The 22,153-nt window shown below is 36.6% G+C and overlaps 1 protein-coding gene across 1 annotated transcript in view; it reads right to left on the bottom strand.

Annotated features, from left to right (window-relative positions):
* Positions 1-22,153, bottom strand: part of MORC1 (MORC family CW-type zinc finger 1) — a 190,483-nt gene that overhangs the window by 85,053 nt on the left and 83,277 nt on the right. The window contains 2 exon segments of the mRNA XM_068545672.1: positions 17,881-18,035; positions 20,240-20,383. Coding sequence (XP_068401773.1) covers positions 17,881-18,035; positions 20,240-20,383 — 299 coding nt within the window.

Genomic DNA, 22,153 nt, shown 5'->3' with positions numbered 1-22,153 from the left:
TAGTGTCTGGACAGGGCTCATGAGACCTTGTTCTCTGATTTCCACATGAACTACTCAGTTCTTATTATGTCAAGGCAGGAAGTGCTGTAGATTAAATTCAGGTGACTTTGAGTGCTGTGTCTACCACAGATTTATTGTGTAACTGTGGGAAAGCCAGTAAATTTTCTTATCCATAAAGTGAGTGTTTACAATAACTTGTCTTACATGGTTATCACTAAGAATAAATATGAAGGTGCATTAAAAACAGTAGTGCTGTGCAGAAATTTAAGTTACTGCTGTTCTGTATTTGTTTTCTCTCTAAATGTTACTTCCCCAAGAAGACCTCACCTTTGCAAACAAGGAACTGTGCTTTATCACTATGCATGCTCTCAACTCAGAGCTCAGCAACCTGCACCTAATAAGCCCTCAAAAAATCTTGCTCCCATTCTTGATAAAATAGCTCATTAATGTTTTGTTTGGGATAAAATGGAAGTGAAATAACATCTCTCCCTGAAAACATTAACTAATCACAGTTAACACAACCCAGCAAACTTATAAAACGAACATCAACTGTGAATCCCAAAATAAATATTTTAAGAGCGATAAAACTACTAGCATGTTAGAAACACAGGCACATGCCTCTCAAGGGTGGAGTGATACCTGCTCTGTGGTCACACCACTCTTACAATGCTTACACGTTACATTTCAGTTCACTTTATGTCTATTTTCCCTCTAGAAAGTGAAATCCTTGAAGACAATGGCTATGTTTAGGATCTTGCTTTCAGTAGCTGACATTCAGAGCTTAATGTTTACTTATAAGACTAAATAACACTAAAGAATTACTGGCTATCAAAGATATAAATGAGAACACTCAGTAGCCCAACATCTAATGACCAGGACTGATAGAAGATATTATACTATTCAAAGTAGATATCAGGACAAAGGAAATAACCAGAGATATTCAATCTGGGAATCAGAAATTGCTTTTCCTAACTGCCAATGGAACTTTTTTTTCCCTTCAGATAGCAGCTACTCCAATATGCATAATTTATAATATGTTATTAAAACAAATTTCCATGGAGTGGACCCTGAAGACTAGGTAGATGCTTCAGCAAGTGGATAAGTAAGTTGCCAGAGAAACGGCAGTGGGAGGAAACATACCACACCAGTTTCTGTTTTCTTTCATGTGTTACTCAGTCTGTAGAGATTTATACAACTATCCTGAGAAAAAAATTCCTCCCATACAAGGGAACCCCCAAAAGTCTATCAGTGGATTTTTCAGCAGAAACCTTATAGATCAGGCGAGAGTGGGATAATATAATCAAAGTGCTGAAAGAAAAACACAACCTGCCAACGATGAATACATTACCTGTATTGAAGCTATCCTTCAGAAATGAGGGAGAAATAAAGAATTTCCCAAACAAACAAAAGCTGAGGGAGTTCGTTACTAGACCTGCCTTACAAGAAATGCTAAAGGGAGTTCTTCAAGCTGAAATGAAAGGAAACTAATTAGTAACTTAAAAATGTGAAAATATAAAAGGGTATATATATAAAGGGTATACCCTTTTATATATAAAAGGGTATAAATATATAAGGGTAAGTATATAGTCAAATTCAGAATACTCTAATTCTGTAATGATGGTATATAAATCACTTAACTCTAGTATAAATGGTAAAAGACAAAGTATTAAAACCATAGCTACAATATGTATTAATGAATACACAGTATTAAAATATGTAAATTGTGAAATAAAGAACATAAAATGCTTGTGGGGGGAGGGAGTAAAACAGTTGAGTTTTTATATGTGATAGAAGTTAAGTTGTTGTAAACTTAAAATAGACTGTTATAACTATAACATGTTTTATGTATGCCTCATAACCACAAAGCAAAAACCTATAGCAGATGTACAAAAGATAAAGAGAAAGGATTCAAAGTATAATACTACAGAAAATTATCATATCACAAAGGAAGAGACCAAGAGAGAAAGAAAGAAACAAAGGAACTACAGAACAGACAGAAAACAATGAATAAGATGGCAATAGTAAATCCTTATCTATCAATAATTACTTCAAATATAAGTGGATTAAATTCTCCAATCAAAAGATGTAAAGTGACTGAATAGATAAAAACCAAGACCCAGGGCTTCCCTGGTGCTGCAGTGGTTAAGAATCCACCTGCCAATGCAGGGGACATGGGTTCGGGCCCTGGTCTGGGAGGATCCCGCATGCCGTGGAGCGGCTGGGCCCGTGGGCCACAGTTACTGAGCCTGCGCGTCTGGAGCCTGTGCTCCGCAACAAGAGAGGCCGCGGTAGTGGGAGGCCCGTGCACCGCGATGAAGGGTGGCCCCCGCTTGTCACAACTGGAGAAAGCCCTCGCGCAGAAACGAAGACCCAGCGCAACCATAAATAAAATAAATAAATAAATAAAATTTGAAAAAAGAAAATGCTCCCTATTTCACTTACAAAATTAATTAAAAAAAAAAAGAATCCGCCTGCCAATGCTGGGGACACGGGTTCGAGCCCTGGTCTGGGAAGATCCTACATGCCGCGGAGCAACTTAAGCCCGTGAGCCACAACTACTGAGCCTGCGCGTCTGGAGCCTGTGCTCTGCAACGGGAGAGGCCACGACAGTGATAGGCCCGTGCACCGCGATGAAGAGTGGCCCCCGCTCACCACAAATGGAGAAAGCCCTCACACAGAAACGAAGACCCAACACAGCCAAAAATAAATAAATAAATAAATTTATAAAAAACCAAGACCCAACTACATGACGTCTATAAAAGACTCACATCAGTTTTAAGGCCACACATAGGCTCAAATTGAAGTGATGGAAAAAAAGATACCGTGCAAATGGAAACCAAAAGAGAGCATGGGTAGCTATACTTATATCAGACAAAACATACTTTAAGTCAAAAACTGTAGGATGAGAAAAAGAAGGTTATCATTTAACGATAAAGAAGCTGATTCATCAAGAGGCTATTAACAATTGTAAATACATACACCCAATATCAGAGCACCTAAATATATTAAGCAAATATTAACAGATCTAAAGGGAGAAATAGACTGCAATGCAATAATAGTAGGAGTCTGCATTACCCTTCTTTTAACAATGAATAGGTCATCCAGAGATAAAATTATAAGAAAAAAATGGACTTGAACTATACATTAGATAAAATGGACCTAACAGACATACACACAATATTTCATCCAATAGCAACAAAATAAACATTCTTCTCAAATGCATATGGAATATTCTCCAGCATAGATCATATGTTAGGTCACAAAATAAATCTTAACAAATTTACAAAGATTGAATCATATCAAGTATCTTTTCTGACCATAATGAAACTAGAAATCAGCAAGAGGAAGAAAGCTGGAAAATTCACAAATAGGTGGAAATTAAATAATGGACTACTGAACAACCAAGGAGTCAAAGAGGAAATCAAAAGGGCAAAGGAAACAACCCATTTACCATCACATCAAAAAGAATAAAATACCTAGGAATAAATCTACCTAAGGAGGCAAAAGACTTATACTCTGAAAACTATAAGACACTGATGAAAGTAATTGAAGATGACACAAACAAATGGAAAGATATACCATGTTCTTGGATTGGAAGAATCAATATTGTTAAAATGACCATACTACCCAAGGCAATCTACAGATTCAATACAGTCCCTATCAAATTACCAATGGGGTTTTTCATAGAACTAAACAAATAATTTAAAAATTTGTATGGAAATACAAAAGACCCTGAAGAGCCAAAGCAATCTTGAGAAAGAAGAACAGAGCTGGAGGAATCAGGTTGCCTAATTTCAGACTATACTACAAAGCTACAGTCATCAAAGCAGTATGGCAGTGGCACAAAAACAGAAATAGAGATCAATGGAACAGAACAGAAAGCCCAGAAATAAACCCATGCATAGCAATAAACACCTACATTAAGAAACAAGAAAGATCTCAAATAGCCTAATTTTATACCTCAAGGAGGTAGAAAAAGAACTAAGCCCAAATTAGCAGAAGGAAGAAAAGAGCAAAGATCAGAACAGAAATAAATGAAATAGAGAACAGAAAACAATAGAAAAGATCAATGAAACTAAGAGCTGCTTTTTGAAAAGATAAACAAAATTGTAAAACTGTTAATAAGACTAGCTAAGAAAAACAGTGAAGACTCAAATAAATAAAGTCAGAAATGAAAGAGGGGACATTACAGCTGATACCACAGAACTATCAATACAAAGGATCTTAAGAGACTGCTATGAACGATTATATGCCAACAAATTATATAACCAAGAAGAAATGGGTAAATTCCTAGAAACATACAAACTACCAAGACTGAATCATGAAGAAATAGAAAATATGAACAGACCAAGAGTGAGTAAAAAGATTGAATCAGTAATCAAAAATCTCCCAGCATTTTTTCGACTGGGTTTTTTTTTTGATATTGAACTGCATGAGCTGTTTGTATATTTTGGAGATTAATCCCTTGTCGGTTGCTTCATTTGCAAATATTTTCTCCCATTCTGAGGGTTGTCTTTTTGTTTTGTTTATGGTTTCCTTTTCTGTGCAAAAGCTTTTAAGTTTAATTAGATCTCATTTGTTTATTTTTGTTTTTACTTCCGTTACTCTAGTTGGTGAATGAAAAAAGATCTTGCTGCTATTTCAAAGAGTGTTCTGCCAAAGTTTTCCTCTAAGAGTTTTATAGTGCCCGTCCTTACATTTAGGTCTTTAATCCATTCTGAGCTTATTTTTGTGTATGGTGTTAAGGAGTGTTCTAATTTCATTCTTTTACATGTAGCTGTCCAGTTTTCCTAGCACTACTTATTGAAGAGACTGTCTTTTTCTCCATTATATATTCTTGCCACCTTTGTCATAGATTAGGTGACCATAGGTGCATGGGTTTATCTCTGGGCTTTCTATCCTGTTCCATTGATCTATATTTCTGTTTCTGTGCCCGTACCATACTGTTTGGATGACTGTAGCTTTGTAGTATAGTCTGAAGTCAAGAAGTCTGATTCTTCCGCTCCATTTTTCTTTCTCAAGATTGCTTTGGTTATTTGGGGTCCTTTGTGTTTCCATACAAAAAATGGACAGAAGATCTAAATAGACATTTCTCCAAAGAAGATATACAGATGGCCAAATAGCACATGAAAAGATGCTCAACATCACTAATTATTAGAGAAATGCAAATCAAAACTACAATGAGGTATCACCTCACACCAGTGAGAATGGCCATCACCAAATAATCGACAAACAGTAAATGCTGGAGAGGGTGTGGAGAAAAGGGAACCTTCCTACACTGTTGATGGGAATGTAAATTGGTGTAGCCACTATGGAGAACAGTATGGAGGTTCCTTAAAAAACTAAAAATAGAATCACCATATGACCTAGCAATTCCACTCCTGGGCATATACCCAGAGAAACCCATAATTTGAAAAGATACATGCACCCCAATGTTCATTGCAGCACTATTTACAATAGCCAGGACATCTAAGCAACCTAAATGTCCGTCAACAGGGGAATGGATAAAGAAGGTGTGGTACATATATACAATGGAATATTACTCAGCCATGAAAAAGAACAAAATAATGCCATTTACAGTAACATGGATGGACCTAGAGATTGTCATACTGAGTGAAATAAGTCAGACACAGAAAGACAAACATCATATGATATCACTTATATGTGGAATCTAATAAAAAGGGTACAAATGAACTTATTTACAAAACGGAAGTAGAGTCACAGATGTAGAAAACTAACTTAGATGTAGAACTAACAGATGTAGAAAACTAACTAACAGATGTAGAAAACCAACTAACTAGGGGATAAGGGGCAGGAGGGATAAATTGGGAGACTGGGATTGACATATACACACTACCATATATAAAATAGGTAACTAATAAGAACCTGCTGTATAGCACAGGGAACTCTACTCAGTACTCTGTAATGGCCTATATGGGAAAAGAATAAAAAAAAAAAAAGAGTGGATATATGTAGACATATAACTGATTCACTTTGCTCTACACCTGAAACTAACACAACATTGTAAATCAACTATATGTCAATAAAAAATTTTTTTAAAAATCTCCCAACAAATAAAAAGCCCAGGACCAGATGGCTTCAGTGGTGAATTTTATCAAACATTAAAGAAATGAATACGTATCCTTCTCTATCTCTTCCAAAAAACTGAAGAGGAGGACACCCTTCCAAACTCATTTTATGAGGTCTGTATTACCCTGATTCCAAAACCAGATAAGGACATTATAAGGAAAGAAAAGTATAGGTTAATATCACTGGTGAACATAGATGCAAAAATCCTCAACGAAACAAAGCAAACCAAATTCAACAGAACAATAAAAGGATCATGTGGTATTTATCCCTGGATGCAAAAACAGTTCAACATACATAAATCAATAAATATGACACACTACATTAATGGAATGAAGACTAAAAATCATATGATCATCTCAATAGGTACAGAAATAGCATTTGACAAAATTCAACACCACTTTATGATAAAAACTCTCAACAAATGAATTACAGAAACTATGTACCTCAACATAATGAAGGCCACAGACAACAAGCCCACAGCCAACATCATACTCAACAGTGAAAAGTTAAAATTTTTCTTCAAGATCAGGAATAAGACAAGGATGTCCAATTTTGCCACTTCTATTCAACACAGTACTGGAAGTCCTAACCAGAGCAATTAGTCATGAAAAAAGAAATAAAAGGCAACCAAATCAGAAAGGAAGAAGTTAAAATTTTCTCTGTTTGCAGATGACATGATAGTATATATGCAAAACCTAAAGACTCCACCAAAAAACCAAACAAGGAATTCAGTAAAGTTGCAAGATACAAAATCAACATACAAAAATCAGTTGCATCTCTGTCACTAACAATGAACTATCTGACAGAGAAATTAAGAAAGCAATTTCATTTACAATAGTATCAAAAACAAGAAAATACTTAGGATTAAATTTAACCACGGAGATGAAAGACCTATACACTGAAATCTATTGACTGACGAAAAACACTGAAGACATAAATAAATGGAAAGATATCCTGTGTTCTTTGATTGAGAGAATATTTGATTGAAAGAGTATGTCCATACTACTCAAAGCAATCTATAGATTCAATGCAATCCCTATGAAAATTACTATGACATTTTTCATAGAAGTACAAAAAACAATACTGAAATTTGTGTGGAACCACAAAAGACCTTGAATAGTCAAAGCTATCTTGAGAAAGAAGAACAAAGTTGGAGGCACCACACTTCCTAATTTCAAATTATAACAAAGCTATAGTAATCAAGACAGTATGGGACTGGCATAAAAACAGACACATTGACAAGTGGAATAGAATAGAAAGCCTAGAAATAAACCTACACACATATAGCCAACTAATCTTCGACAAGGGTGCCAAGAACACACATAAAGAACATTCTTTTCAATAAATGGTGCGAAAACTGGATATACTCACAAAAGAATGAAACTATTTTATGCCACTCATAAATATTAACCCAAAATGAATTAAAGACTTAATTGTAAGACCCGAAACCATAAAGTTCCTAGAAGAAAACATATAAAAAGCTCCTTGACATTGGTCTGGGTGATGATTTTTTTTTTTTTTTTTGATATGACACTAAATGCACAAGCAAAAAAAAAAAAAAAAAGGTGGGACTATATCAAACTGCAAAGTCTCTATATAGCAAATTAAACAATCAAAAAAATTAAAAGATAACATACAGAAGGGGAGAAAATATCTGCAAGTAATTTATATGATAAGGGGTTAATATCTAAAATGTACAAAGAACTCACACAACTGAATAACAACAACAAAAAAACTCTTACTGAAAAATGGGCAAAAGACCTGAATAGACAGTTTTCCAAAAAAGACATACAAATGGCCAACAGGTACATGAAAAGGTGCTCAACATCACAAATAATCAGGGAAGTGCAAATCAAAACCACAATAAGATATCACTTCATACCTGTTAGGATGGCTATTATCAAAAAGAGAAGATAAAACAAATGTTGGGGATGTGGAGAAAAAGGAAGCCTTGTGCACTGTTGGTGGGAATGTAAATTGGTATGAGCATTATGGAAAACAGTATGGAGTTTCCTCAAAAATTAAAAATATAACTATTATATGATCCAGAAACCCACTTCTGGGTATATATCTGAAGCAAATGGAATCAGTATCTTGAGAAGATATTTGCACTCCCATGTTCATTGCAACATTAGTCACTACAGGCAAGATATGGAAATATGGAAACCACCTAAGTGTCCAATGATGGATGAATGGCCGAAGAAAATGGTGTGTGTGTGTGTGTGTGTGTGCGCGCGCACGAGAGAGAGAGAATAAAATATTATTTAGCCATAAAAAAGTTGAAGATCCTGCCATTTGCTATAAGAATGAATGTGGAGGTCATTACTGCTAAGTGAAACAAGCCAGACATAAAAATATATGATATGACTTATATGTGGAATCTAAAAATAATAATAATAAAGTTGAACTCATAAAAACAGAAAGTAGAACGGTGGTTGCTGGCAACTGTGGGCCAGAGGTAATGGGGAGACGTTGGTCAAAGGGTACAAGCTTTCAGTTATAAACTCAGTAAGTTCTGAGGATCTAATGTACAGCATGGTGACTATAGTTAATAATACCGTATTGCATACTTGAAATTTGCTAAGAGAGTAGATCTTAAGCATTCTTACCCCCCACACATGCAACAAGGTAACTGTGTGACGTGACAGATGTTTTAATTAACTTGACTGTGGTAAATATTTCACAAATATTTCATTAATCATCATGCTGTTCACTTTATAAACATACACGATTTTTTTTGTCAATTATACCCCAATAAACCTGGAAAAAAATTCTTGTCTATCCTAGTCTGGCAAGAAATAGTAAAATTAATAATAAAATTTATTAAACTAGGTTGGCCTTAACATATGAAGTGGTATACAATTATGGGTATTTTTAATATATGGTTTTAATAAACCGTTTTTTGTTAATGTGTATTAATGAAGGTTTTTAAATTGCCATTTCATCAAGAAGTCAATTAAGAGCAAAAAAGTGAAATTTCAAAATATGAAAAAGTACTTGACTTTTAAAAATACATCTTAAATATTTCCACCCAATGGAGAATGCTATGTAGGTAACCCAAAATTTATTAATTTCATAATTATATTATTTTAACAACCTCAAGGTATTCTGATTTTAAAATTCAGTTTACATTTATAAACAGGAAATATTTATAATATTCAAAATTATAGAATACATACCTTGAGACTTTTGTTTGAATAATCAACAAGCTTGTTAAATTAATGGAATAATCAGGGATTAATGCACACAGAATTAAAGTCCTGATTTCTAGAATAAGTATCTGAGAAAAGCTGTGAAAATTTAATTTATTGCTAGCTATGTATGGAGTACTGTATTCAGAAGATTCCTAACATTTAAATTAATTTGATTAATTTTTCAGGAGCCTCTTAAAACCAGGAAAAAATAGTGGGAACTACTGCAATAACTTACTAAAAATAACTGTCAAAAACAGTAACTAAAAGAGCAGTTCACATAGATTTTGCCTCTTAAAAAGAGGAGAAATGTAACAGCCTCCTAGATGTCAGTTTCATATCTATTCATAGAATGTATAATGACATTCAGGGAATCAGTTAGCCAAGTGGAGAAGTAATAAAATTCAGTAATAAACTACCAAAGCAAAGCTTTGATGTTTTCAATCAAAATAAGGAAACCTAAAACAGTTTATGAAATCAAAGCACCAGGAAAATCTTAAGATGGAGAAGGTATTTAAATGAGGTTCCTGCCTTCAGGTAGTTCTGCATCTAAATAGATGATTATATTCTATTTTTAAAGATCTCAAATAGAAATTACACATCCATTCTCAGAGGACTGTTGATCACACCTCCTCCTCTGTTGAATATTGTCCTATTTGTCATTACCTGTGTCATTCTTAGCTAAGCTAGACATGAGACCCTTGCTAAGCTGATCCATGGTGTGATCATTTATCATTTATAGTCTTGATGGCATCTCTGGGTTAGGGATAGCAGACTGGTTTCAACTGATACGCCAACTCCCATCAGTTGGTAGTGAAGCCTGTACACTCTTGAGGCCAGAGGCCACTTATCAGGAAGAACTGCCATGATGGCTTAGAGAATGTGTGGTGCATTTGAGATGAGAGAGGGCCTATATGATCATTTCCCAAAGAACTCTATTTAAATTGAGGCGAGATGAAACAAGGCAAGATGTCTTCAGTGGTGCTGAAGGTGCTTCCAGCGCCATTCTTTCTCTTGGCTCGTGAATGTGGCGGAGTGGGGTCGGGTCAGTCTCATGGTACAGTACAGTCAATGGCAGAAGTAGGTGGCAGCTGCAGTCAGAATACCTTCCCTTCTCCACTCTACTGTGAGCACAGCGGACTCCGCAGACTCCAGGAATCTGCGGAGTTGGTCCAACTTCATAGTAAGGTCATTACTTCACCTGACAATGTTGCATCATTTTCTCTCATTCCATATCAGCTGCTTCCCACGAGGATCTCCTTAAGCTGCAAAAATGATTTCAGAACCACCCCCTGCTCCCGACTTGAGAAAATACATGATGACAAAATAAATAAATAAATCATGAATTTAATCATACTTTTGTGTGATTTTACATCTTACTACCCACAACTACATCTATATGTATTGGAAAAACTGTAGCATGTACATGTACAAGACATAATGCCATTTTAGACAATCACTGGTAGCCAGGGATTCAAGGACTCCAAGCCACCCTCTAAGGTCCCCTAGGGCTTCCTGCCTACCAGTTCAGAACCACATTGTTCTGCACACTGGAGACTAGAAGGAAGATGGATGGAGGCCTCAGGGTGACAAACTTTCAAAAACAAACCTCAGGAGAGTTAGGTTTCCACTGGTTCTTTCCTTATAAAGGAACAATTTTACTTTCCCTTTTCAGGTTATACTTTTATTTCGTCATGTTCATAGCTTTCTTTAGATATACGCATTTTTTCCTATTCTTTCTAAACTGTGGAAATCAAAATTAGACATAATAATAGAAATATATTCATAAAACATTCTGTGTTATCATGGGCAATAGCCTAGTTAGCTACCTAAGTCTCCTCAATACCTGGATTAGCATAATTTTTCTTTCTACCAGGACTCTCTTTACCTTACTCAGACATACACAAAGCCCCCTAACTGACTTAATGGTCTCAAAGTCTAAAGACTCTTTTTGCTGTTGTTAATACAACTTATGTTTAATTCTGATTGCACTGTCTTAATAACAGAGTCATTAGATACAACTTACTCTTTCTTCTAAGGTACACATATGCAGACTAATGACCAGAGTTTTGAGGTCTTGCTTCTGGTATGGCAGGGAAAAATCAAACTGTAAGAATCAAAGTGTATTTAATTCCAGACAAAAGAAGAGGAGCTGGCTTTTTCATATTTTATTTGCAATATAGGTGAGATCCTCTGAGATATTTTAGCAAGAAACTTCATTGTAGATGTAAAAAATGTCATTATCATGATAATAATACAAGTGCAGTCAGAAAGAAAAGGAAGCGTAAGTGCTGTCAATGGTGATAATTTCAATTACCAGGTGAAAGCAGTGTAAATGGATAAAATCTAAGAATGTGATCATTTTTAAAAAAAAGAAATCAATCCACTGAACTCCTGAACCATCCTGTTATTTGCTGGGAGCTGGCACAAAGTAACAATTTTAAACAGAGTACATACTTATGCCATATAAATAAGTTAGGCAAATGTCTATAATGTTTTTTAATATTTTAATTTTATCTCTAATTCCTCTCAAATCAAGCTTTCAGCCAATGTAATTTGTTTAGTCGTATAGAGTTCCATTGTTTCTGCTGTCAAATAGTAAATTACCAACTAACATGGGTAACGAAATAGTAGATGAAAAAAGTTTTTCTTTACAGAAGTATTAGAGTTAATAATCAAAGAAAATATGAAAGAATTAGAGTATAAGATTTTGGAACTCTTAAGGGATCTGAGCTTTGATCATTAACTGTTAATATCATTAAAAGAGAGACAATCGAATGACTTATGGCTCCTGATAGAAAACACTACCACCTCTGAAGCATCTTGATGAAACAACAACAAAAAAACACATCTGAATTTGGTCAAGCTGCTAGATTCTACCAATTTACAGAGAAATAAACAGAATGGAAGAATCTGTTAAACTACACCCAGTAATTCAGTCAGCAAAATTTAAACCATGAAAACTATAAGACAACCAACTCAGTTTTTCCTACAAATAAATTCCCACTGACAAAAAAAAAAAAAAAAAAAAAGAGAGAGTGAGCAGTAAAGAGAAATATGAGGATGGAGTAGAGGGGCTATAAATTATAAGAGAAAATAATTCAAAATATAAAAGATAGGCTGGATATTTTTATGATATTAAGAAAGTATTGATAATTTTTTAGGTGTGATATTTGTATTGTGGTTATGTTTTTAAACAGAGTTCTTTCTTTTAGGAATACATGCTAAAATATATACAGTGCTTCCCTGGTGGCACAGTGGTTAAGAATCCACCTGCCAATGCAGGGGACACAGGTTCAAGCCCTGGTCCGGGAAGATCCCACATGCCACGGAGCAACTAAGCCCGTGCGCCACAACTACTGAGCCTGCGCTCTAGAGCCCGCGAGCCACAACTACTGAGCCCGTGAGCCACAACTACTGAGCCCGTGTGCCACAAGTAGAGCTTGTGGTGCCGCACACCTAGAGCCTGTACTCCGCAACAAGAGAAGCCACCACAATGAGAAGCCCACACACTGCAACGAAGAGTAGCCCCCACTCACTGCAAGTAGAGAAAGCCCGCGCACAGCAACGAAGACCCAACGCAGCCAAAAATAAATAAATAAATTTATAAAAAAAGTTCTTCCATGTTTAAAAAAAAAAAAAATATATATATATATATATATATATATATATATATATATATATATATATACACGGATATAATTATAAAGTGCCTGGAATGTCCTTCATAACCCAGTTGTGGGGGAGTAGGTGGGAGCATGGATAAAACCAGTTTGCCCAGAAGTTGATAACTGTTGAGGTTGGATGAAGGGTTTACGGATTTCATTTTCCTTAAATCTGCCTAATTTTGCAATTTCCCATATATATTAGTTTACTAAGGCTGCCATAACAAAACACCATAGACTGGGTGGCTTAAACAACAGAGATTTATTTCCTCACAGCTCTGGAGGCTGAAAGCCCAAGATCAATGTGTTGGCAGGTTGGTTTCCTGTGAGGCCTCTCTCCACCTTCTCACTGCGTCCTCACATATTCTTTTCTCTGTGCACACCCATCCCTGGTGTCTCTTCGTGTGTCCACATTTCCTCTTCGTATAAGGACACCAGTGACATTGGATTAGGGCCCAGCCTAACTGCCTCGTTTAAAATTAATCACCTCTTTAAAGGTCCTATCTCCAAACACAATCACATTCTGGGGGTTTCTGGGAGTTAGGACTAAAACATATGAATTCAGGGGAGGCACAATTCAGCCCATACCACCATAATACAAATGTTTTTAAATAAAAGATAAAATACAATATTTTAAAAATACAATAGAATAAATACATAAAATCCGTAACTTCAAAAACTGAATTTAAAAAAATGACTTGCTTCTCAACCTACACCTTCAAATAAACTTGTCTCATAGCCTCGTCTTTCAATACTTACATAGGCCTCCTCACTCAACGTGTATCCTTAGCAGAATGTTGTGTTTCACTTTTCTTGAAGTGCCTTCCTGAGATCTCAGAGACTTAAGTATATAATAAGAGAAACAAAATTTTGTTGTGAGCAGCTAGCTACATCTAGCTACTGGACTATTATGGGCTGAACATTTGTGTCCCTCCTAAATTCCTATATTGATGCCTAATTCCCAAGGTGATGGTATTTGGAGTGGGGGCCTTTGGGAAGTAACGAGGTCATTAGGGGGAGCCATCATGAATGGGACTGGTGCCCTTATAAGAAGAGGCCAGAGAGCTCACTCACTCTTTTTCCACCATGGGAGGATACAACAAGATGTCAGCAGCCTGCAAACTGGAAGAAGGGCTCTCACCAGAACCCAACCGTGCTGGCACCCTGATGTTGGACTTCTAGCCTCCAAAGCTATGAGAAATAAATTTACGTTGCTCATAAACTGGTCAGTCTATGGTATCTTGCTATAGCAGCCCAAGCTAAGGCATAGAGAGTTATCTATTTTTAAAAGAATTATTCATCTAACAAATATTATCCCTTACTTTCAAAATTATACAAACTGAGAAATTAATATGGTTAATTGTCCTCACCCAGTGTCCCATTTCTACCTCATTGGAGGTCATTGGTGGAGGGCCAAGTGCTTGATTTCTGTATCCAGTGCAATAGGATTTAAATAAAATCAGAGAGAAAATACTGGCCAAACCTAACATATCAGGAAGAATAGCACATTAGGTAAAAGTCACCATATGATTGCAAAACTGGTCCTGACAACATGAAAAAAATGAGCCTAATAAGGTGATAACATTTAATAGGAATAAATGTAGGATTCTACACTAGGGTCCAAAAACACTTACTGGAAAAATATAAAAGAAGTATGGCTTAAGAAGAACACACATTAAACATTTTATTAATAACTTTAATTGGTAATAAAGATACTGAGGGTCAATAATGTGCTTACTCAGAATATATTAGGCTATAGCAACAGAATTAAAGAGATGATGATCCCATTTTATTCAAGGTTTCATCTGAAATTTTTGTTTCCAGGTAATAGACTTCACAAAAAATAAGGTGAAAATGGTGAATATATTTAATGCCTTGTCAAATAAAGAATAACAACAGAACTTGGAAATGTTAGGATAATATAAGACTGAAGAGAGACAGAAAACTTCAAATAGACGGCTGTCATTTGAAAAGGCTTTAGGCCTATCCTTCCTGGCCCCAAGGGGGAAGAATGAAGTTAGCCTTGCTAACTCCTCTCCATCCTTCAGGAAGTAGCTCTTCCTCACGGAGGCCTTCTCTGGCCTCTAAACTGTGAGCTCCTGATCACTGGCTCCCACTTTTTCTCTGTTGGACACCAATCCCATTTCTAATTGTCAAATTGCGTTAGCCCTGCTAGACTGTAAATTCCCAGAAAGGGTGGACCACATCTGATGTGTTGGTCCTATAACACTCCATGCCTGGCACAGACGAATCAGTAAAAGAACATATGAGAAATAGATTTGACATTAACATGAAAATGTATTTTCTAACACAATTGTGCAAAGATTCATGGGCTGCCTCAGGAAGTAGCGATTTTTCTTTCATGGAAAACCCTTGTTCAGGCTTAAAGTGGCTTCCACTTGCCTAGGGCAGGGGTGCGTGAGGTAGAGGGGAATTAAAGCATGGGGTGGGAGGTAGTGACTCAATTAAATGATTTTTAACCTTCTTACCAACCTGAGGCCCTATGATTTGAGTGCTGCTGGGAAAGACTGTGCTTATTACATCATAGATTTCATTTTAGCACGTCAGCTATATTCTGATCCATTTTGGAAAATTTTAGTAATACACTTCTACGTAATTGCTTCTGCTCAAACTCAAATTTCATTTGATATTTCCCTCCATCTTCTTCTTCTCCTTCTCTCCCTATTCCAAAAAGCTGATGATTAATATTACAATTTAATGTAAGGATGCATAAAGTTTCAGAAAACATAGCAGCAGACAGTGAGGTGAGGACAGACTCAGAGACAAGAAAAACACTTCTGAGATTCTTAGCACGAACTGTGCCAAAAGTAAATGCAGCTTTGACAAATGACACAAAAGTCATCACCTCTCCATTCCCCTTTCTGCTGATTCGATTTTTACAAGGGCCCAATTTTCCACAGAAACTGATCAGACTTGCAGCAAATACAAAGACTGCATCTTTTATTTATAAGGCAAAAAATCTACCCAAATACTTTTCATTAAAATTGCGTGTCCTGTAATACTAGCTTTCAGAGTATTAGTCAAGCATGACATAACTTTGCTTACTCCTGTGGGAATTAATCAGCAAAGACCTTGAAGGTCGATCTCCTCAGCACAGTTCCTGAGACTACCACTTCTGACCTTGATCACTTGATTCAGTTTGACAATGATGTCTGGGGATGAAATTGTGAGACAGGTGAGCAAATGCACATGCTCACTGCCCTTTCTCCACTCTCTGCCTTCCTTCTAGAGGAACATCTTTTGTGAGAGCATCCTCTAGCCCTAAATCAATTCAGAGACAATTATGGAATTAGGAAACCAACATGTTATTAACCATCAATAATTACAATACAAATATAACTTACTAATCTTGAATCTTATTACATCTACTGAGAAGGTTTTGAAAAAGTTAGGTAGATAAGATAGAAATAGGAAGTTACATACAGGGGGGGAAGGCTGGCAAGTCACACCCTGGAGTTGAGAGTACAAAGTTGGGAGGCTACCCACACTCCACACAGAGGAGCTTCCAGAGGAAATATGAGGATGGGGGAAGTGGCATAATTTTCAAATGCTCAGCGTTTTCTTTTTGAACCATGTCATGCTAGCATTTAAAGACCAGCAAGAGGATCACTGATCTATACCACCTCACCCTGTATATTCCTATGTCTTCTACAGCTTTAAGCACAGCCAGCCAAATAATGTAGTCATTCCTACATTTAGTATAACTTCAAACATATCTCCGAGGAAAAAAAAAAAAACACTTGTGAAAAAGTATGCCTATGCTAAGCAAAAGTTGTACCCTTCAGAGAAGTGCTTCTTAAACTTTAGTGTGCATACACATCCCCTGGAGATTTTGCTAACATGCAGATTTTAATCCAGTGGCTCTTGGGTGGGACCTGAGATTCTGCATTTATAACAAGCTCTCAGGCAATGCTGATGCCGCCGGTCCGCAGACCACACTCTGAGGAGCTTTTAGACTGTGACAGGAAAATCCAGTCTGGGCAGGAAATCTGTGCCCTCAACTTCATTCCCCCTTTACATTTTTTTCCCCTGAGTTCCTGCACTCTTTCCTGTTTCACTGGTACAAGAAAATTGCAGAACCAAGCAGAGTGGGTACAAAAGAAAAGAAAATATTCTAAGATTACAACTTCAAGTGGGACAATAATAAGATTTTAAGTTGTCTCAAGGTTAGAGACATAATTTTTGATATGCATGAATTATACATACTTCATGTAATTCACTGAACAAATACACAGTAGCCTATTTCTTTCCATAAATGAAGCCTTATGTCTGCATAATTTAAAGGAGGTTTATTTAATTAATGCACAGCACACCACTATTCAGGTATCTCTGGAGAGTGAGGTGATATGAAAAAGTCAAATTTTCCAGATAACTAAAGTTTATCTTTTTACGTTTCCAAGCATATGTATTTTAGTGATTTTTTTCATCTAAATCTTTCTGGAATTAACATATTCAAGACTTATTAGATATACAAAACATGGTTTAATATACCTCTAATTATCCAGGGTCAACAATGATTATTCTACAGCATGATGTAACAATACTGCAGGTGCTACTCAGGTCCATGTGGGACTCTGCACTCCTACACAGTAGAGTCCTAGAGTGTCCTTTGGGGGTTTCTCAGCTTATTTCCAGCAAACTTCTGCCCCCTCTCTACATGATCAGCTGCCACTTCATAGTGCTCTCTGATTGCCCTCCTCTTAGAATTTTTAATCTGCTGCTTTATTTCTCACATAATATTCTGGGGAAGATTTTAAGACTAATTTCCTTTATGTTTGTTTTTTTAATGCAGGCACTCTCTTTCAGGGTTTGGGGTTACTGGTTACCCGAATCAGTACAATCATTCAAGCTTAAAGACATCACCAAGTTAATCTCCCATTAAGTATCTCTTACTATGACTACTGAATACTCACTGATTCCAGTGTCCTTACAGTAATGGACCAAGTATTGTCCCATAACTTTTAGAAGATGATTATACTCTCGGACATTGAGAAATTCCTGCTTATTATGGGATGGTTCCATGATCTCCAAGGGTATATCAACAATTCCAACCACACCTGCACCAAGTCTGGAAGAATAAATACATATAGAAATTATACGAAATTGAGCTAAGGAAACAGAAAAGGCTAATATACCCTCATCTTTCAAAATCAATTTTTAAAAAAACAAATTCAGTCATTTGGTCCAAACCATGTCAAAGTTAACAAATTATCTTATAACTGTACTTTTTAATGTAAGTCTACGGTCATCCTAGTTGTGCTTGGTCCCATAATACAAAATCTCTTAATACATCATTACTGAATTAATAAGACTCCTTTTCCAAACCTATAACCTGACATGGGGAGTCAAGGTGGGTGGGAAGAGGAGTCCTTTTAGCAATAAACATCCCTAACAGTCCCTTACGGCAATAAACTGACATGGTCCTCTTAACAATATGAGCCAGTCACTTTTTTCATCCTCATTTCACCTGTCGGGTTGGATGTCTCCTCATCATTGCAGAGGTCCACAGGTGCTCAGTGGGAATATATGGGCTGTATTATCTGAGAAGTAACAGCCTGATGGATAAACTCAAAATTTTTTTTCACATTTTTAGTAGCACATGATGTATGTAGCTGGGATATTCTGCTTAGTGCTATAACCTGTTTAGGGAAAGGGCATCCAGAAGTCTAGCTCTTCAGGGGCTCCCCAGTGCCCGCAGCCTGGCACACAAGTCACACCTTCCCAATTTGGGGCCGCTGCCTATCACGTTTTTCATTACTTTCCCCTTCCACCCTGCCCTCCCTTCAGCCAGTCATTCTGTAAGTCTGAATTTGGGCATCATTTCTTCCAGGAAACCTGACTTAAATTCCCCCAGTTTCATTTACTGCCCCTCCTAAGAGGCTTTTTGCACCTGATACTTGCCTCTAACATATATTTGTTCATTCATCAATTCATTCACGCTCAGCACCTGGCCCTATTCGAGGAACTAGGAATACATTATGAATAAGAAAGACAAGGTCCCTGTTTATGAAGTTTCTCTTCTATTAAAGGATGACAGCCATTAAGGGTGATAAGGGCATTTCAGATGGCGATAAGTGGTATAAGGAAAACACAGCAGGTGCTGTAATCTGTGAAGAGAGAAAAGGTGGAGAGGGGTGATGGCAGGGGCTGATTTTAATTAGACAGTCTAAGAAGACCTTCCTGTGGAGCAGACTTCAGAGCTGGTGCCTGAGTGACATGCTAGGACCAGCAGTAAGAAGACCTGAGGACAGAAGGTTCAAGGCAGAGGGAAGAGCAAATGTCAAGGCCCTAAGGCAGGAACAAGCTTAGGATGTCAGAGGAACAGGGAGCCTGCTGGTGTGAGGGGAATGCAGGCAGAGGCTGAGGATGGGTGGGGTGTGTCCCAGAGCCAGGCAGAGGCCAGATCACAGGCAGACGATGAAAACCAGTTCTATTCTACATGCACTGGGATTTTAAGCAAGAGAGTAAACCAAGTTATGTTTTAAAAGATCATTCTTGCTGTTCCCACACAATAATAAATATGTATTTATACATTTGTCCATCTCACTGGACTATAAGTTCCTTAGCAAAAGGTAGTAGGTTTTCAACATTTTGTCTGCAGAGCTTAGTACAGTGCCCGGCACAAGATACTGCAATGCAAGTGCTGTTGAATGAACAAATGAGTGAATCACTAATTCCTTGAGAGTGAGGGAACAAGATGAAAAACTGTCCCCCCGAGCCATCCTATTGCTCACGGTTATCCTGTCTGACTCTGTGCTTTTCTATGGTCTCTCTTTGGGACTCTGCATAATTCATGAGAGCAGCTTGTGGAGTTTCAGACCCACCACTGCGAAAGCACCAGAATGTATTACTCTGGGATCCAAGCAGGCTGAAGAGTGTTAAGACTATACGCTCATGCAGGTAACTGGCAGGAACTCATACATGCAGGGGCTGCACAAAATGTTAACAGGGCTGTGGTATAAGACTATGGATTTTTCTTTTCTAAAATTTCTTTACTCTGCTTATATTATTTTTTGAAATATCAGAAACTTAACCCTAGTAGATGGCACAAGAAATGGTAAAATTTCCAAAAGCATGCTTTTTCCTTAGAGCAGGCACACAGCTCCACTGACATTATAAATTAGGCAGATGAATGCCTGCACACTGATGGGAAGGGTGGATGGGGGATATGACACCTGCTCCCATTATGATTAATCACTTAACTCCACAGACAAAATCTTACTGCAACTTCCCTCATCCTGCCTGTGCCTCTGAAAACAAAAACATACTTACAACGACTTCAGTTTCAACTGTGGGCCCACTTTCTCATGCATTTTGATCAAGCGGTTATTACTGTAAATGAACATCCCAGCTTGGCTTCGGTTTTCTATGTTCACACCAAAGAACAGGGTGAGTGTCCTTGCTTTTTTCAGTTCTCTAGCATTACATTTAGAAAGTAAAAAAATAAATTAATAAAAATATACAGTTTACAAACTGTTAATAAACAAACTCAGAAGATAAATATCAAAGGAACTATATACATAAAATATACAGATATTTTGCAAAACTTAGTAAGCACACTCGGTATCTCTGTATGGCCAAGTATTTTGCATAAACATAATAGGCAATAACAATATCAGTCAAACACAAGCATTCTTTGATTCAAAAATGAGTTTGCCAATTTAAATTTACAAGAACTAGAAAGTGCAAAGCAGTTGTGAAATGTTAACTGGTCTAATATGTACATCACAGCATTTTTTGAAAAATGATGATTTGACCATTTTAAAATTTAGGTATTTCTAATTTTCAGCATGTTCTCAAACCTCCAAATATTCTACACAGATTGGAATGTGCCAAAAGATATTCTTTAGTTTTCTCTCTTTTTCCAAATTCAAAGGTAAATCAAAGTTAATTAAGCAAGTTTACAAGGGCAACAGACACTAGGCTCCTGTTTTTCTGACTCTGTCTGCTATACTATGTTTTATGTGACTTTTGTATTAAAAGTGTAAAAATAGAAAATGAGACATAACAGACACGACAGAAACAGTCATAGTAACAGGAGGCTGCTTGGAGCTATGGAAAACACCTGGATGTAAGAACCAGAAAGATGGATGTGACTTCAAATACAAGCTTGTCTTTGTAACAACCATGTGACTATAGATGAGTCGCTTCAACTTTCTGTCTCATCTGAAAAATGGGAATAATACCTGCCTAGCCACTTGGGATACCGTGAGGAGTAAAACAGATTATGTTCAGTATAAACCTGGAAAACATCAGGTGCCTGGCAAATGTTATTCTCCTTTCCTAACCAAGAATGGTACCAAATATAATTCTTTCCCTCCACCTATCGTGTAGCTCCTCTCATTCCACAAAAACTGCTTTCCTTTTCAAATTCATGATCATGGGCTATTACAACTGACATAATATACTTACTGGACTGATTAAGTATATCTATCATTAAAGGACAATGACAAAGTTGTATCAGTCCTTCTATGTGGATATGATATACAGAGTACATCAGACTTTCTGAGGGAGTTACTGACATGAATTAATATATTATGTATTTTTTAAATGCATATACATGTAGGGTTAAATATATATGAATCAAAGTTTTTCTCAAAAATATCTACTCTATAATTAGGTTCCCGTTGTTTAACTAAATAGAATACTGACTTTGTAAGGGACCCCAAAACAGAGTATTGGAGGGTATGACATAATCACTCTGCGATAGTAAATGGCCTACTGATTGTCTTCAAATGTAAAAAAAAGCATTTTGCTACAAAAATAAGTTCACACCAACTGGCATTATTGTAACAGGATGGTCACCTTTCATGCCTATCATTGTGATGACAAAAAAGTCATCAACCAGCTTTTTCCTTCTGAAGGCTTTAAAGAGGCCTTTGCTTTTCACTGAAGATTTCTATGACATTTATTTTATATTTATTTTGATAAATGCATAATTAACATTTCAAATTTGTTTTGAAGAAAGTTATGGTTATATAGCACATCACGGTTCACACACACCAAAAAATGCTGAAAACTAGTAACACTTCCCTAAAAATTTGTTTCTCAAAGTTATCGCAGCTTCCAAAGTCTGACTTTACTTGGACAACAGTGAATATTTTCAATTTAACTTGCTTAACACCTGAACTGGACATCAAGTCAACCTTACCAATGTAAACAATGGTTTTGTAATATAGGCTTGGT

Source organism: Eschrichtius robustus, chromosome 6 (assembly GCF_028021215.1).
Source record: "Eschrichtius robustus isolate mEscRob2 chromosome 6, mEscRob2.pri, whole genome shotgun sequence".
In the NCBI taxonomy this organism is placed as follows: Eukaryota; Metazoa; Chordata; class Mammalia; order Artiodactyla; family Eschrichtiidae; genus Eschrichtius; species Eschrichtius robustus.
The sequence above is the reverse complement of the archived record's forward strand: the minus strand, read 5'-3'. Positions and strand labels throughout refer to the sequence as shown.